The following is a 19,426-nucleotide window of genomic DNA, read 5'->3' on the forward strand; positions in this document are numbered from 1 at the left end:
GACTAAGATCCTACTCTTAAGTTTTTTACAGATTTTGTACCACATGTATTTTAGTGTTAGTGTATAATTAAGATTTAAGATACCGTTTGTTTTTTATTTATTAATTATCAATCATGTTAATAAATTTTGCTCAACAGAAGATTAGATCAGGAGAGGATCATGATCCATATCTTAAGTCAATTTGAATGAAAAAAACATTGTCTAACCAATCAGTGTAAGGCATGTGAAATGGTTGGAAATCCTACTCCAATAAATGTCAACTCTATTTTCTCTTCATTTATATAAATGAAGTTCAAACCTCATACCTTTCATCCAACCTTAAAAAAAATTTATTAGTTAAGGTAAGTTGGTCGCACCAATGACATTGATTATGTATTTAATATATCTAATGAGCGGAGAAAATTAATATTATAAGTTGTGAATCTAGATATAGCAATCACTATGACAAAACCGAAAGTGACCCTACAGTAAATTTATTATTGTGGTCGAAATATCTAAAGTCTTTAGATCCTAATAATCTATATCTATCTATATCTATATATATATATAAAGTTGGGGCTTGAGGAGGTGATGTGGCATCACCATTTCTCATCATTTCATATTCTCTATTTTCTAATAAATTGGTTGAAATTAAAAAGTAATTACATTACAAAATATTAAAATAGAAAATAATTATTAGATTATAAATGATTACATGTCTTTTCCTCTTTCTATTTAAATTCAACAATATGTAACCATTAATAATAATTAATTATTAGTCTTGAAACATTCATTTATTTTATTATACCAACAATTAAATTTTAGTGGCTTAAAATACATCAATTAATTAATATTAATATATGAAGGAAGGTTCCTCCATCTTCCCTCAACAATTCTATTAGAGCCTAATTTTAATGTCATAATCCCATATTTAATTATTCAATCTTTTGTTTATTGCATTTTGGCTTCTTCAAACTCCATAAACATTAAAAATTTAAGATTTGTGGCACCATTATTTCTCATCTTTTTATATTCTCTATTATCTAATATATTGGTTGAGATTAAAAAATAATTACATTATAAAATATTAAAAATCTATCTATATCTATCTATCTATCTATATCTATCTATATATATATAAAGTTGGGACTACAAGAGGTGATGCGGCATCACCATTTCTCTTCTTCTCATTTTCTCTATTATCTAATAAATTGGTTGAAATTAAAAAATACTTACATTACAAAATATTAAAAATAGAAAATAATTATTAGATTATAAATGATTACATGTCTTTTCCTCTTTCTATTTAAATTCAACAATATGTAACCATTAATAATAATTAATTATAAGTCTTGAAACATTCATTTATTTTATTATACCAACAATTAAATTTAATGGCTTAAAATACATCACTTAATTAATATAGGAAGGAAGAGATGTTCTTTCATCTTCCCTCAATAATGCCACTAGGGCTAAGTTTAATTTTAATAATTTTAATGTCTCTTCTTCTTTCTATTTAAATCCAACAATATGTAACCATTAATAATAATTAATTATAAGTCTTTTGAAACATTCATTTATTTTATTATGCTAGCAATTAAACTTTAGTAGCTTAAAATACATCAATTAATTAACATAGGAAGAGAAGTTCTTTCATCTTCCTTCAACAATGTCATTAGTGCCTAATTTTAATACCATAATCTCATATTTAATTATGCAACCTTTTATTTAGTACCTTTTGGCTTCTTCAAATTTTATTATGCTAGCAATTAAACTTTAGTGGCTTAAAATACATTACATAATTAACATAGGAAGAGAAGTTCTTTCATCTTCCCTTAACAATGCCACTAGGGCCTAATTCTTCTTATTCTAAATTTAAGTTTCATTTGCCTGTTATCATCAGCAACACAAGTCGATTATAATGCAACTGCCATTATAATTAATTGAGAACAACGAGTTATCTTCTCTGGTGCAATTCATTATATCTTCGTAGCACTCCACAAGTACTGCATGCAAATAATTAATTTATAATTTCTCAAATCACTTGCACTTTCACATTTTCTTCTTCTTTTAACCCCCCCTCCCAAAATGATATTTTGCTGTGAAAATATTATCTTAAATTTTTTTGTTCCTAACAAGCCAAACATGATCCCACATTTAAAACGGTGCGCTTTCATGTTTAGAAAAAATTATGGGCAACATTTTTGGATCAAATAGCATTGTTATTCTTTAAATATGCAAATTTTAATATGATTTATTTCTATATGCACTGTATTTGTGCAGATGTGGCCAGATCTTATACAGAAGCAAAGGATGAGGGGCTCGATGTAATTGAAACTTATATATTTTGGAATGTTCATGAGCCTCAGCGTGGCCAGGTGTCAATTATTATTATTATTATTATTATTATTATTATTATTATTATTATTATTATTATTATTATTATTATTATTATTATTATTATTATTATTATGTGCGATATTTATTATTATTGAAATAAACATACAAAATTAACTTGTTTAATCTTCCTTTTGAGAAGAGATCAGTATGATTTCTAAAGAAATTTGGATTTTATTAATTTTTTAATTTTTAATTTGATATTTTCAAAACCGTGCGAAGCGCGGTTCTATTTCCTAGTTCTTTCATAATAGAAGGGATCAATTAATGGCTTTATAAACCATTAGCCCGTTTAATTGCATAAAGTCCAAAATGATCTTAGGCTAGTTAATTTAATCATACAGCAGAATCCACAAATGGGGCTATGCTAATATCTTTAATTCACTGGATAAATTAAGTAATGTAACCTTTTTATTTATTTATTTATAAATGTTGGTGGATTCATTTAGTCCAAACCGAAGAAACTGTTGATTATTAGGGGTGTCAAAAAAGCCCGCCCGGATCGGACCCAACCAATCCGGTCCGGGCAAAACCTGGACCGGACCCAGCCAATTCGGTCCGGGCAAAACCTGGACCGCATGCACATAAAAACCGGACTCGGGTTTGAAATTCTCAAATCCGGACATTTTCGGGCCCCGTTCCGGGTTCAACACCAAAAACCCGGAACCCAGACTGGACCCAGTTTTTTAATAATTTTTTTTAAAAAAGAAAATATAAATATATTACATATAAATATATAATTATGAATTTATGATATGTTGGATGTTATTTAAATTTATTGTGTGATTATTGTGTTGTTGAATTTAATTTATTTATTTTATATATAGATTGAATGAGTTTAAGTTAGAAATTAGATGAATTTAGGTATTAGAAAGTAGATTGAAATAATTTTAATTTATCATTTGTGCAAAATTTACATTGTTAGTGTGTTATATATTTGTATTTGACTATTTTCTTTTTTAAAGTTTGAGATTGAATGAGTTTATTTGATTATTTTCTTTTTTTAAATTTGCATTGTTAGAGAAATGAAAGAAAAAATTGAAGAAAAAAAAATTGAAGTTATCACATGCGAGTTTAGAAAGTCCAGATCAAAACCCGAACCCGGAAGGTGGCGGGCTCAAGTCCGGACCGCACCCGGAAAAATCGGGTTTTAACCCGGGTCCGGTCTTGTATTTCTCTCATCCGATCCGGTCCGGTCCCAGGCAACACCAAAACCCGGACCGGACCCGGATTTTGCCAAGCCTATTGATTATACTCATAATTAGTTTACTTTTGCTAAAGGAAAATTATTTATGCACCACCTTTATTTTGTCATATGTACATCTAACCACTTCAAAATTTAGACAAGTTTTTTACTCTACTTTTATTTCTAAACTTATATCAATCAACCACTTTAACACTAAAAATAACCAGTTTACTCTTAAATGACTTAAAAGACTATTTTATTTTACAAAATTTTAAAAAATATAAAATTATAATTATGAGAATACCCTTAAATTCAATAAAACAAATCAATGTCAAAATCTAAGATGATAATTTTTAAATAAAATTATAATTATAAAAAATTAACATCTTATAATTATAATTTTTGTAATTATAATTTTAATTAATTTTTATAATTAAATTAAGTATAGGAAAGTTTACGAAAAATAACATGAAGAGAAAAGCTCCCTATAATTATTGTAAACTTCCCTATAATTAATATTAAGAAACTTCATCATACAAATCAAATGAAATTTTAATTACCAAAAATTAACATGATAATTTTTAAATAAAATTATAATTATAAAAAATTAACATATCGGATTTGATATTTATTTAATGGTCATTTTTAGTGTCAAAGTGATTTATAGATATAAACTTAAAAATAAAGGTGGCACAAAAAATATATTAAGATTTTGAGATGATTAGATGTACATATAACAAAATAAAAATGATGTATATATAATTTTCCTTTATCAAATTTCATCCACGTATGTTTAGACGGGTGATGTCATAGATACAAACATTAAAAATACATAGTTTGGTTTGGTTTTCATGTGATGTGGTGTATAACAAAATTCAACAAGTCGTTTACTTTCTTTTTTGCTTAATTCTGCCAAATTTTAATTTAAAATCCGATGTTTACAAAGATTTACTGAAAAAAAATGCACATCAAAATTTTTTTTATTAGGTCAAGAGAATAGCTTTTTCTCTCCACCAACAACAACAACCAAACCACACAAAACAAAAAAATATCTAAAGAAAATAACAAAAGGGAATCTATGTCAAAAGGGCAATGATACAACATGATAAAGATCCACCGAATCTAGAGATCCATGCATATTCACAAGTCAAAACTACCAACTAGATTTACTTTTATCTATTTAAGCATATTCATAAGTTATCTAATCTTTGGATCATGTATAAATTATTGTTTAATGAAGGTGATGACATCTCTGTCTGGTTTTTTTAATTGAATCTGTGAGGCTGCGAATAGTTCATGCTGTCCCTGGGCCAGTGATAACGTAATAGCTGATATAAAAGAACAATCACAGATATCTAGAATCTTGTGCTACAAAAAATATTTTGGAACTTGAAGTATTCTATTCTATTCTTTTCAGTCTTAATTTTTGCCGACACAAAAAGAAAGCTCGAATATTTGCTAAAAATCACCACCCCTGTTCTCCTACTGACCAGCGGCCTAAAATAAGATAAGCAAACCCTAATATCATGTCATTGGAAGTGTTTAAGGAGATTTACAACCCCTCTTAAGGCAGTAAGGCTGATGCAATCATGCAATAAGCATACTTCAGTACAAAACTATTACATTTAGCAGTCAAAGACCATCAACAAATAAGAATCCAGAATTGGAATTCATTTTCATCAGTCGAAATGACAAAGATATGACATTTTACGGGTCATCTAGACTATCCAGATGGAGCGAATAGTTTCAAAGGCATAAAATACCACCAGAACTAAGTCATTCAAGAGACTAAAATATAAGAAGATAGCAAAGGATCAGAATCATTTGATCATGCAATCTATTTACCAACACATTTTTTCTTTTTTAAAAGACAACTGACACTATGAAAGATGTAAGCTATGGTTACTAATTAAATCAAAGGGTCACAAGCAAGCTAAGAACATGACCTCTCAGCATAGCTCTCGTCACTTGACTAAGACATCTATAACTTGTTTGCGTCAATTATTTTATCAATAGCCTAATTACAACCACAACTTGAATTAATTAAGCAGAGTCTTACCTATAATTATATTCATTACTTGTTAGAATGAGACAGCGTCTTGGACTGTTCGGCAATACACCTCTATGGATGCCCTTTCACAAGCAGAAGAATCTGATTAATGCAAGGTCTCAACAATACATGAACAGACAAGTTGCCGCATAGTTTTTAGTAAGAATAAATTATATAATAACAATACGAAAGAGACAACTGTAAACTGAATCAATAAATTAAACTACCACAAAATACCATCATAATTCTTAAACCTTCCCTTGCATTTGAAGAATCTTATTTATATATGAAAGATGCACAAGGTCCAAAGTGTTGATGCAGATCCGAGTCGCTGCAGTTTACACTTTCCTATCATTAAAATAAGAATTGCAAGTTACAGTGGTAGGTCAACTAACAGGAATCATTTATGCTACAGGCTGAGTGACAAAATGGGCATATGTATAGAAAACAAATAAATGGATGTAAAACCTCATAACACAGAATAGAACATCTACCCTGCCATTTCCAGGAAAGCATTTTCCTCAGTTGGAATAACATTTGCCACTGCAATCTGCAAATCATTCCTGCTCTTGGCCCCAGGAGTTACTGAGTGAATTGCCGGTTTAATGTTCAACAATGCACTTGTTACCTTCATGCTTATGGGTGTGACACCAATCAGAGTAATTCTTGATGTTTGGAAAGCAATCAATCAGTCAATTGTCAAAGCATGTACATAAAACTGTACTTTGGCTGTGCCAAATGAAAGTTACAAAGCTGTCCAGGGACATCTTACAAACTATAAAATAGAACATAAGAATTGTCAAATGGATGAACTAGGACAAACTTCCTATCTCCTATGTCCTTAGACACTAAAGAAGGAACCTGATGATACCAATATTAGTTTCCATAACTAACTAATGTTCATACCCTCTGGAATCACCTTAAGGCAATATTCTAGATTCTGGATTCTTTGATTCATTATTTCAGTGAAATTTAAGAGCTGACTTGTTAAATAGAATAGTGATATTGTCATTTACAAGCAAATCTGAGACAAGGTATTACTAAGGTGGTCACTTTTCTTTTGATGCAAGTTGTCTTCCATATAAGAAAAGTCCGATGACAGTGAAAACAGATAACAACGTTGATGAATAGCAGGCTGCAAGTAGAGCTCCCCTTAATGACTGCATCCAAAGGTTTTCAAGCTTAGTGAGCAATAGTGGCCTCATAGAATAACTGGAAACAAGGTCACATAAGAATAAAACATTGTTTTCAAATACCTTTGCCAGTAACAAAGCATTGTCATTTGCATACTGCAATGAGCTCTCAGGAGTGCTTTGGATGCCTTGACCAAGTTCCCATGAAAGAATCCTACATTTCAATTTTCCAGTATATTTATATAATGGAAGATAATTTTCTGTCATGCCTAATAGTAACAAATGAATTTATAACAAAATTAACAGCTGAAATAGGATATTTACCCAAAAACAAATCCAATTGCTGCCCCAATGTAGGCTTTCTCTGGTGTCACTTCAACCTGAAGTTCTCCAAACTACAGTTTTGAAAAAACAATATTTATTTATTTCAATTGCTCCTCTTTGAGTTAACATCCCAACACATTGCAAAGTTTTCATTTACCTTCAACATCCTGGTTTCCTTCTTTGGTTGTTCATCAATGGTTGTTGATATTGAACTTGCAGAGAGCAGCTTTCCAGCTGCAGTCATTGCTTTTGCAATCTGTAAACTGCTAGTTGTGTTATGTTTAAGATAGGAAATTTTTTTTCATGAACTTCTAGATATAATTAAAAAGATACAGGGCCCTGAACTGACATAATCACCCCCTTGTTGATGCAAAAGATGATGAAAAGGATCACTCCAGGACACTTAATGACTTTCAAAAGTTGATGCCTATGAGGAATGGAAGTTCAAAGTTATCACAAGTCTGTAATTTTAAAAGAGCACCAGGAGGAGAACAAGAGCGGCATATATTTAATTGCTTACATTAATCATGAAGAATATACAAGTCCTTCTGCCATATGCAAATATATCAGAAATTTGTATAACTTATGCATACACACTTTCAAATACCTTTCAAATTAAAGGAAGTGCCATAACATTTATAGGTTCTAGATTTCAGATGGATGTTTTGCAGCCAAGTTGATTTGGGTTTCAGCAAAACTCAGTAGAATATATGATTGTTTCTTGGGGCTGAACCAGAAATTCTAGAACACTATTGAAATTCAGGAGAAAAATTTAGGAGAACATTTTATGACCCACTAGTGATACCAATGATCCCCATTGAAAGTAAAAGTGCATGGGTATTGTCCGATGTCCCTTCTCTTATTCTACCATTGAAGAATTGGTCCTCAATATACTCTATTAGTTCACAAATTTATAAGAGAAAGTTTTTCATTACGATAAAAAGAAAGTAATAACAAGAAGAGCCGCCACTGCCAACTTATAGGTTATCAAGATACCTTTTGTAATTCACCTTGACCATACTGACCCATTGCTTGGAATCTCCTTCCAGCAGATATCAGGCGCTTTCCAAATGCTAAACAGCAAGTGGATGGAAACAAGCTTTAGTACAAAATCTTTACCATGTATCTAAGCATCAACTGCATATGCTCTTGATCTTGCCTGATTTGGCATTGTCTGTCAAAGAGCTCTCCAATGCAGGTAGCTTCTTCACTAAACTATGGGAAGTTGATGAATCAGCTTGTTCCCATGCTCGAGTGAGATTTAACAATAGTTCTCCCAGCTCTTGACCGCACTGAAAAAATAAATTTAAATAAAAAATTTGAACAAAATGTTACAAAATTCACTCCACTTGATGGTCAAAGTTAATAGCCTAAGAAAATACTAAACTGAAATGGATCTAAAATAAAATATTATCATTTTCATCACATATCTTGAGATTGCTTGAATTCACAGATACTAAGAGAATCATTACAAAACAAAAATCATGATAATAAAAATTGTTTGAGGTAAATTTGGAAGGATATCTATGGGCAAGTTGCAAGCTGACACATGGCAAAGGAATAATAAAGAAGAAGTTGATTGGTGGAGAAAGTGACACCTCAACTGCATCACATGAGCCAATCAAGAATAAGTCCAATCTTAGTAGAATTAACTTATCAAAAGGCAAAAATGGAAAGAAACCAAGATATTTGGTGCCAAACATGTGTTTCCTAAATCTCCGCACCAATGAGAAAAAGTTTTGTTTTCTAGCCTAAGAACAAGGAACCAATAAGAAATCAGATCTACAAAAGTACCTAGTCAATAGAGGACACCTTAGCATCTTTATAACTACCTTCATAGAGGCGGTAGAGCCACCCAGTCAACAAGTGCAACGTGGACAAGGGTCCAAATGATAAAAACCACATTTAGCTTGGCCAACGAGCTCAATTGAGTAAAATATCTAGAGTATCCTTATTTTAAGAAGATCCACCCAGTAGAGAAGTGCCATGTGGTAGAAAAAATGAAAATACCCCTTGGGCTCACAACCTATACATATTCACCTAAGGGTACATAGTAGGATCCCTTTATTGGCTCTCTCCAGCTCTTATGAGACTTTTAGTCTGTTTTATCTCCTTCCACCGTTTTTAGGGTTTCTTCCATTTTTAAGAACTTCGTGGAAGACTTTGACCACCTTGCCTTCCAAAGGAGCTTCTCCCTTACTCTACTCTTAGAGAACTCTCTTATCCCCAGTAAACCCATATTTCCAGTAAACCCATATTTCCTCTCCTGTTATCATTCATCATTAACAACCTTTAATGAGGTTTTGTTCATATTGTACAAAAAATCATGTAATACTTCATTCATATAGTAGATTGGAGATGCGATGCTTGTGTAGATGTAGGCCAAAGGATTATACCACGTAAAATCTTGTGTGTTCTATTATGATGATTTTGTTGCCCAAATTGTATTTCATGTATGAGCTCACCTAATTTACCTCAGCTACGTGAGTATCCTTAAGCACACCTAAGCTACTCTTTAATTTAATTCAGCTCCCCATATTAACTCGCTAAATTAACTCCCACGAACTCTATTGGACGCTCCATATTATTCCCCATATGATCACCTCATCTCATCTGCCAAATCACCTCATCAAATATTTACCCTAAACCATTAAAAAAAAAAAAAACCTAAACTTTTATTAGCTCAATCTCCTCCTAAATATAAATTTATTTGTTTGAATCAGATTTGAGATAGATCCTGTGAGAACCATCCAATTGGTTCAAATCAGATCCTAGTGAAAATTCAGTTAAAAACATTATAGTAAAGTTAATCAATAAACAAATAGGATCAGTAGTTCTTAGTTCTGCATTTGCTATAAAAACCTCAATTAAACATTAACCAACAAAGAAAACAACTAACCTCATCGACGACCGGCCCATTTGAAAGATCAAAAGCGGCGTCGTTTAGCTACAGACACACCAATACAAACAAAAATAAATACCATCTCAATTTTCATAAAAAATATTAGCCCTAAACACTGTATAAATAAACAGACTTACATCAAGCCGAAGATCACGTGGTAGCTGAGCTAAGTAATCTGATGGAAGATCAAAAGAATCCTGCACAACAGCCGCATAAAAGAATTTAAAAAAGAAAAATCATTGCAAGGAACTAAATACAAAACCAGACATAATTATACGTTAATCAATGCTTACAGCGAGTTCTTGAAGGAGGGTTTGCGAATCGGGTTGAAGGGACTTGGGGGAGTCTGATTCAGTGAGAGCGAACAAGACAGTGAGAGGTTTTGAGCTTGAGAGAAAGGGTTTTGCGGAGACTTTGAGAGGAGGGATATAATGAGTATTTTGATGGAAAAGAAGGGTATTATGGGAAGTGGAAGATAGAGAGTTGAGAGGTTGCAGTTGCAGGAGAAGAAGAGAAGAAGAAGCCATTGATTTTTCCTTTGCAGTTTTGGACGTTAACTGAACCCTCCTGTATTATTTCGAAATTTGATACGCTTAAAATCAACGATAATATGAAAAAAATAAGAAGTGGTGACCCCACAAGGAAATGTTTCGGATAAGGTGTATATTTGGAGCCGTCTGATTGCACTGCTTGCTTGCTTGCTGATTTCACTCTGTGTATATTTTTAATTTCAAATTTATAAAAAGAAATTTGTCCTCCTTATTAAATTTCATTTTTCAATTTTCAATTACAGAATTTGAAAAAGCATATTCTGCAAGGGATATTTTCCATTTAATTATGCTAACGATTCTATAAAAATGTAACTTTGGAAAAGGAAGAAGACAGGGTCCGCCGTATTAGCTATTGCTACTAATTTTTTTCACAATTTTAACTCTTAAAAAGTTATTACATGTGATATAACTATACCGATTATAACTATATTTGACATAGCACAGCATATCTGATATACAAGCTCTCAAGGCATCAATACAGAGGCTCCCAGCAGAGCTATATTTGATCAGGTTGGGTTGGGTGAAAAAACCTTCGCAAAACTTTGCAGAGATGTCTAGTCACTTCAAAAGTTTCAGAAAATCGGCGGCACAAGTCCGATCATTACATGAAAATTTTCATTTCCTCAGTTCTATGACAAGAAAAGTTGTAAATGTTGAAGAGTCCACCTCCATGTAGCAAACAAATGGTCTGATTTTGTTGACCAATCTAGAACACCTGAATGAAAATTTTTATGGGCACTCTTGAAGCCCCTGCACACTAATAAATTGAAAAAATAAAATTCTTCTTCTCATACCTTGGCTTTTACAGATTCGAATTCAACACAAGAATTATAGTTCTCTGGCTAACAATAAATTTTTAAAGTACGCTTTCTCCAACAAATCTATGAAATCACATTTAAGATTCTTCTACCGCAAGATCAATTTCACTGGGTCAAGTCCCAACCTTGGCAACCTTTCTTTGCTCTGTTTGGCCGGTTAATGGGCATTGCATCTCGGTCCAACTTATTGGAACCATGGTTCCACCTACGACGGACGACATTAAATTATTGGTAAGTCCATGCAGTAATCATATCCAAGTAAATTATTCAGAAAAAAGCAGGTTCATGTGCATGCTTGATGAAGAGTAAAGACCACAATAAGATGTACTGATGAATTCTTTGTTAATTTTTTTTTTTGGGAGAAAGAATTCTTTGCTACTTGCTTCAATATTGGCCAAGTATTTTTTTTTTTGAATTAGTTTTATTGATCGCTGAATAATTCAATTAAGCCAGTTAATAATTGTTGAGTTGTTAGAATTCTTTGTTGGCACGTGTGCTTACCGTTTAGTAACTATAACTTGTTTACTTTATTTAAAGCTAGCTGAATAAAACAAAAAATCATGGACTTGACAACTGAAAGTTAAAAGCTACTTCAAATTAGCTTATTCTCATTACCCACTTCAAGTTTTGTTTTAATTAACAAAATAAGGAGAGGAAAGTAAACAAATCAAAGCTCAAGTGTACCAAATTTGATACCAAATGTTTCAGACACAAATATTTGTAACAAGAAATCAAATGAAATAGAAAAAGTAGATGCTAAATGGGATTAATTCGAGGAAATCTAGGCCTCGCAATTAAGTATTGGTAATTCGAGAAACCAATACACTCCCAAATACAACTCAAGTTGCAGTAAAATTATAATTGTTCCACCCTTAGCCAACCTCTTATACCACTTTGGTACAACTGAGCTTTGATCTGTCTGCTTGCCTATTTTGTAAATTAAAAGACAAAATCTTAAGTGGTAATAAGAATAAGCTCATTTGAGCAAGCTTTAACCTCCAGTTACTGCAAATAAGTCTTTAGCCAAGTCCGTGCTCTTCTCTTTCTTTTAACCAACTTTAAATAAAGCAAGCAAGTTACATTTTGTTGCTAAATGGTAAGCACATCTGCTAACAAGATAGCAAAGAATAGTATCTCCAAAAGACTTATCTAATTTTACTTTTCAAATACTTATTTACTTATAGGCAAATGCTAAGTTACATTTAATGTAACTTACATCCACTCACATGAACAGTGCATGGGCCCCCACATCACAGACAGTTCATGTGAGTTGGTGTAAGTTACATTAAATGTAACTTAGGGGCTTCCTTACTTATATGGTAAATAGAAGAGTAAAAAAAAAGCTTTTTTTCCAAAAGATTCTTCAAGTAGAAACAAGCATATATTATTTTAATCAAATTATTCCCTCACCAAATTTAACTACCCTCTATTTTTTCAATAATGTAGTTATAGTACTTTTCTCTATTCAATAATGATGACACAAAAAAGAACATAATATTATTTGAAGAGAGGGAGTCACTCGTCAATATTGAAAAGAGAGAAGGATCATCCTATTTGAAAGCCTTTTGGAACCCTTATTGTTGATGTGGCTCTTCAAATAAGAAGTAAAATCTCATTTGAAGAGCTTTTTGGAGATACTCTAACAACTCAACTACTAACTAGCTTAATTGACTTATCAAAATAAATACTTGGCCAATATTGAAACATATAACATTCTTCCATAAGGTGATGCCAGATTATTTCTCCATAGGTTACAGGTAATTTTGAAGTATGCTTAATTCTCTTGTACCTACCCAATGAATCTCAACCATCTAAACATAAGCAATACATAACCAGGACCATGAAACTAGGTTCCGAGGTAGACTTAAGTAAATAGGTAAACATACATTCAAAGATGAGGAACGTCTTCTGGGGTATCTGGATTGAATAAATACTTATGCGGATTACCTAATACCTCTATGAAAGGAAAATGGCAGAGCAAACCTACCCTAGCAGGCTCTCAATCAGGTATAAATAACACATGTTTGGTGCAGTACTTTAGGTCATGAATGGATGCTAGTACTTATATGGTATTCACCTAAGTTACAATTTGAAAATTGTGCAATCCTAATCAAGACACATCAATATTGTGTTTTCGAAAAAGAAAAAAAAAAAGAAATTGTAAAAGGAGTCGAAGGCATATTCTCAGTTCAACAATAACTATTATGTGTCAGCTAGCTCACGTCTAATGAGTCTGATAAACATTATAGTCTTTCTATCAGTTTCTACCTTCCTCCAGAAGGTAAACAATATAACGCGGTTAAACCGAAAAAAGTGATTGCTTAGATACAATTACTATAATTCTGAAGAGAAAGAAACATGTCAAAATTACTCAGGAAAACTTAAACAAAGTTATAAATGAAATGATATTGCTTGCTATTTGTAAAATACAGAAAATCCAAAAAGAATAAAACAATATAATGTTCAGATCATATTTTGAAATGCAATAAACAAGCTTACCAGCTGTACTCTCTGCTGACACAACACCCAGATCATTTTTTGCAGTGGAAAGAAAATATGCCCGTGCATCTCCAAGGGACAGCTTATCGAAGGGATCGCGTTAAGGACTGCTCTTTTTCCCAAGAAATAAGCAATGCTAATTACAAATGTGAAGTCCAATGAAGTGATACAGAATATGATACTCAAAAAATAACCATCTACACAGTCAATCTTACATTTCCAGCCATTATTCTTCAATCATAATAATATTGAAGCCATTCCATATCATATTAATCTGAGTCGTTTTAACAACATTCAAGCAAGCTAGAAACCATTACCATGATTTTGAGCAGAAGTACCACAGGTAAATTGTAAATTCAGTTCATTCTTCCACTTCAATCATAACCATTAACTTGAACAAACATCAAATTATTAAGTAAATCAGTATACGAAAGTTTCTCCGCCATCCAAACTACAAGAAATTAAAAAAAATAAATAAATAAAACTGTGCAAGATATAAATTTTTATTATGGATCTGCTTCTGAAAAGCCAACATCTAGGTGTTTCTATTAGATGATATTAGTAATTTCACGCTCACAAGAGCAGAGGAATTAAAGCATAAAGGATACCACTGAAGCTCTAACAATGTCCCCAGGCCGAAATGACAAGTGCATATCCACTTTGTCAATCTCAGTTGCTCTAACATCTTGCTGCCTGTTAAATAACAGCTTACCTTTAAGCTTAATCCATACCAAATTCAATTCAAATGATACAAATTTATTGAGCATATGAGCCATTATTGAAGTTAACTGATGTCAGTCTGAAGATCTCCATATTGTGGATTAAGATATACTTCGTCGTAAAGCAAAACATGAAAAGTTCATATGACAGTAAGGAACAGTTGCCCAAAATGATAATCGATAACAGTTTACCATACATCGGGCACCTGATTCTATGCTGCCAAAACATTTAAGTCACTATAGGGGGCAAGCATTGAGACTGCTATTTATCCTAAACTATTAAAGACTATAATTAAGCTGCATTTTGCAACTTCCTAAATATCCATATAATAGATGCATCAATAATTCAATATAGAAGATAAAAAACCTGATTATGCCCGAAAATTTCTCTCTCACAGACTTGGCACCAACACACATAATATCAGCTGAAGCCATCCTAGTCATCACTTTCGTAACCTGTAGTGAACATGTATAACATCAGCTGTTTTTGACAAATCTTCAACATAACGTACCTAAATAATGGGGTTAATAACAGTGAAGGATGATAGTAATTAGGCTACGGGCGATTTTTTAATACAAAGACAAAACCTAACAATCACATCTATCCCCACCAGGACATTTAGAGCTTGAATTTAAATGTGATATCTTTAAAGGGTAAAACTATGTTTCAGTCATACATTAAATAAGAAGTTCAATTGACCAGAGCATGTAACATTGAAACTGAACAACTGAACAACCGAGACAAAATCCTGAAGAAGGGGTCTATGAGCACCACCTAACAAAATGGATAATGGATCCACACAAAAAGCACAAGAAAGAAAGAATTTGAAAATCTGATCTTCTTTTTCGAATCAATAACATTCAATAAATGTACCATCTTTAAACCAGGTTGATCCGACAGACAAGAATAATTAAAAGAACTTACTCGGGCAATGACAACAGAACCAGGCTCTGGAACAGGGCCATGGGCCTTGTGACCAGTTACTTCCACAGTTGCTCTCTGCGAATGATCATGAAGAGATCAGTCAATCAAAAAGGAACAATAAGCACCAAGAATGGAGAAGAACATAAGCTCAAAATTGAAAAATGCTGCAATGGGGGTCCAAGAAAAGCAATCAAACACAGTGAATAGACCGTAGCATTAAATTCAAAACATTCCCCCCAATCATTTAGTACAGATTTTTAGTTGGAAATCAATTGGCTATATTACCACTTCTCAAACCCTAATTTTTATGGGGATCTTGCAAGGAAAGAGAGGAAAGAAAGGAATAGCATTGAATTGCCTAGACAATTCTTTTCTTTTTTATGCATTTTTGACTATTTTATTTCTGCTTTCTCACTCTTAAGCAGATCAAAATAAAGGTGGTGTGTAAACCTACATTTCTCACAAGCCCTTTGAGAAAAATAAAAAAATACCAAGCCCTGTAAATCTTTACCAGCTTCTGATTGCCTCAGATTATGGAGGAAATGAATAAGCAACATGGCTAAGTCTTTGGTTTGTGTTCTTTCTCTTTGCTTTACATAAGTGGAAAGCAGCCACACTAAACAACTGTATTGGAATTTGCCATAAAGACTTAAAAAACCATATATACCATGTCTTTTAGATATCAAAAGTGCTTGTTCTTAATCCACATTCAATATAAATGTTCAATATGCATTGAAACCTTCCCAACTTGCCACTTTTGGCCAAGCATTCAACGGACAACACAAACTTCCATAATTGTGGCCGAGCCCATCTGTCTTCTAGAAAGTTCCCAGATAGCTGATCACAGAAAGCAACTAGAGCAACAGTAGCAAAACAACCAATTACCCAACATTTTGGCGAGGATCCAAGCTACAAGCATGGCTACAATGCATAAAACTGTATATATCAAAGCCACAAACAACCCCCGTGGCCTGCACTAAAACCCTAAAAACCCTAGAATAAACCCATAAGGATTAATATGTAACTTTTAAAAAAATCTTATTAAGATAATGCCTAAACCCTTAAAACCCTAAATTAAATTAAGATAAATGAATAAACGAATGGGGAAAAAGAAGAAGAAAGTGACCTGGTCGGGGGAGTCGGGAGGAGGGGATAGAGTGCGGAGGAGACCAGTGAGAGAAGCGTAGACGAGACCGTTGTGTTTGGCCACGTAAGCTCCCTTCCCTGCTTTCACTTCTGTTGCCTTCCCCAACACCTCTCCTGGTGTTACCAATACCATCTCTTCTTCTTTTACTACCATCTTTTCTCCCTTGTTTCTGTTTTTCCTCTGTTTCTGCTTTTCTTTTTCAGACAAACAAGAGACAACTACAATCGTACAGAGCTAGCAGACTGAGACTAGCACTAGCAGTAAGCCTGTTCTGTACCGCCGCGGTGTGTTTCCGCTAAATTTCATAATAAATCTTAATTTATTTTTAAAATTTATTAAATTAAAGATAGAATTACATTTTGGACCTCTTAAAAAAATGGAACTTTACTTTTCCACTTAGGATGTATTTGGTGCACCGCATTGTAATAGATTGTACTGAATTATATTGTATTATAATGTATTTAATAATATATTAACTTACGGTTGGTATAAGTATGGAATGAATTATGTATTTTATATTTTATATTATTAGATTATATTAAATTATAATCTTTTAAATTTAATAACAAAAAATAAATTAATCATCGGCAACCACCATTGGCTGCTGCTAACCACCACTGAAAATTTTTAAATTTTGTTTGGTTTAAGTCATATTTAGTACCATAAAATTACCTTATCGAGCTCTATACAAAATATTAAAATCATTGAAAAAGGAGTTCTCGTTCATCGTAAATCTACAGTTCAAATTTTAAAATCTAAAACTTTTACTATATATTTATGATAACCAGAAGTTTTATTGGTAGAGATATTAATACAATTGTGTAGAACTCATTATAAGAATTCTTTTGGTACTAATATTAATGTCAAAAGATATCAAAAAATAACAACGGTTGACGGTGGTCAAGTCGCCAGCCACAATTAAAATATTTATATTTAATAAATAACAAAAAACGCTTTTTTCCCCTTTAATAAAAATAAATTAAAGAACTGAATTAAAAATTTTAAAAAATAAATAAATGTGGCGAGACCGCATAAAGTCGCGGGGTGGATGGGTCTTTATTAGCCACCCCCTTGTCCTCACCTCATTATCTGCACCAAGCATGATGCTGGAAATTTTGTTCAACCCATGCCCCTTAAAATCCGCGCACCAAACATGCCCTTAAGTCTTTAATAAGTTTTTAATACCTTATTTACTTAGAAAAATGATATGAAGCCCACTCCAAAGCAAAATTTTAAGATAATTTTATCATTAATTCAAACTTAACTCTTATTTTGCTCAGGTTTAGGTAGGATTGAAATGAGCATTCTATCATTACTCATTCAGTTAGGGACGCATAATCCAATCAAAATGCAGTATTCATAACCATAGTAGTACAGTTAATTTATTGCATTAATAAAGGAAGATCATTACCCTGTTTATTTGGGTAATGAAACGACAACATATACATAGCTCATGCCCTTAGCATGGATTTCACTATACACACTTTATTGAATAGCAAAGGGGCACACATATTTTATAATAAGAAGAGATTAAGAAACTAATTAGGGAACACGATGATAACTACTTGTACCATTGATGCTTTGGTCGTAAGTAAGCAAGTAAATTTCACGACCAAAACCTTCATCCGGAATAAACTGTACTTCCCTGGACCAAAACTCACATCCAGTGCCATTGTCAAAGACAGAGCTATAGGCACTACAAGAGCAATTGGTCCAGCATTTCGCATGACAATCACTGAGAGCCAAGCCTGCATTATCATCTATCTGATCACCAGTGAAACTGACATTCATGTACCCTTTCTTCGGCGCGAAGAATTCTGAACCATTCCTACAGTTTGAAGGCTTTTCGTTTAGGCAAACACCTGTCGCATTCATTGTATAATTAGTAGTACAGGGGCTAGTAGTTTCCCATATCCATCCGCTCGTATCCCGTGTGAACTGCTCAATTTGGCCTAAATCGTTCAGCAACCACCTTGACAGAATAAAGTTGCTTTTTTTAGAATAAGAGAAGTATCGCTCATTCTCATTTGTCACAAACCTGAATTGGTATGCATCAAGTTGCTTTGTAAATGTTCCCTCTGTTAGCTCAGGTGCTAATTCAAATTTCCCATTTTTCCACTCCCCACTTCTCCAGTAAACCTCCCCTCGCCGCCACACCATCAATTCGCGAGATCCATTGGGATTCAGGCCAAGTCTGAAGGCTCCTGGAGAAGGCAGTTGCTCACTTAACCATGAAGAAAGGTACCACTCATGTCCTGTCTTCAGGTTAATGCCTAGTTTCATTTCGGGCAGCAACATGTTTGACGGATAATCAAAACTCTGCCACAAAATTGGCCCTGCTATTCCATCGGCACCAATCTGTCTAACAAGAAGGTTTCCGGAATCTAGCAGCGTGGCTGTGATATTAGTCTCCGAATTAGCCTTCTTTGCTCGGTTAGAACTTACAGCTATCCGTGAGCCTCCTTTGTACGCAAACTTTAAAATTCCATCAGTGTCCATTCTTAGAACGCCGGAAGAGTCAGGAACTGGGTTGTTTGGATTGGCTACCCAGAGAGGATAAAATGGAATTTTGTTGAACCATATGCCGATGTAACGAGGAGCAATGACTCCAATGTCGACTGTTTTGGAGCCAGGGCTGAAGAATCCTAGCTTGAACACTCCTTCAGCAGAAACGAGCTCGTCCCAGTCGTGCAGCTGTTGGCCTTGTTTCAGTGTGTCGGATTCTGCTTGAGAAAGAGAGTGAGGCAATAGTAAAATGCTTGGGACAATGAGAAAAAGAAGGCTAACCCAAGTCAT

General features: G+C 33.2%; 3 protein-coding genes across 4 annotated transcripts; all 3 read right to left on the minus strand.

Annotated features, from left to right (window-relative positions):
• Window positions 1-5,904: 5,904 nt before the first annotated feature.
• On the minus strand, window positions 5,905-10,641 carry LOC18046580. The gene is made up of 9 exons (XM_024187781.1): window positions 10,265-10,641; window positions 10,109-10,168; window positions 9,969-10,016; window positions 8,229-8,361; window positions 8,066-8,142; window positions 7,227-7,325; window positions 7,070-7,140; window positions 6,869-6,959; window positions 5,905-6,772 (listed from the first exon to the last, which is right to left on the minus strand). Exons 1-9 carry the CDS (start codon window positions 10,496-10,498, stop codon window positions 6,662-6,664), a joined length of 924 nt encoding a protein of 307 aa, XP_024043549.1. The 5' UTR covers window positions 10,499-10,641; the 3' UTR covers window positions 5,905-6,661.
• A 646-nt stretch (window positions 10,642-11,287) lies between these two features.
• On the minus strand, window positions 11,288-16,919 carry LOC18046581 (exosome complex component CSL4). Of its 2 annotated transcripts, none has more exons than XM_006443213.2 (6): window positions 16,610-16,919; window positions 15,484-15,558; window positions 14,926-15,014; window positions 14,448-14,532; window positions 13,840-13,921; window positions 11,288-11,545 (listed from the first exon to the last, which is right to left on the minus strand). In XM_006443213.2, the coding sequence occupies exons 1-6, from the start codon at window positions 16,781-16,783 to the stop codon at window positions 11,454-11,456; spliced, it is 597 nt and encodes a 198-aa protein (XP_006443276.1). In that variant the 5' UTR covers window positions 16,784-16,919; the 3' UTR covers window positions 11,288-11,453. The 2 variants fall into 2 exon arrangements, with proteins under 2 accessions (XP_006443276.1, XP_024043550.1); XM_024187782.1 differs by having other exon boundaries at window positions 13,840-13,926.
• A 1,253-nt stretch (window positions 16,920-18,172) lies between these two features.
• On the minus strand, window positions 18,173-19,426 carry LOC18046582 (G-type lectin S-receptor-like serine/threonine-protein kinase CES101). The gene has a single exon (XM_006443215.2). It carries the CDS (start codon window positions 19,424-19,426, stop codon window positions 18,173-18,175), a length of 1,254 nt encoding a protein of 417 aa, XP_006443278.1.

Source organism: Citrus clementina, unplaced genomic scaffold, assembly GCF_000493195.1.
Source record: "Citrus clementina cultivar Clemenules unplaced genomic scaffold, Citrus_clementina_v1.0 scaffold_3, whole genome shotgun sequence".
Lineage (NCBI taxonomy): Eukaryota > Viridiplantae > Streptophyta > Magnoliopsida > Sapindales > Rutaceae > Citrus > Citrus x clementina.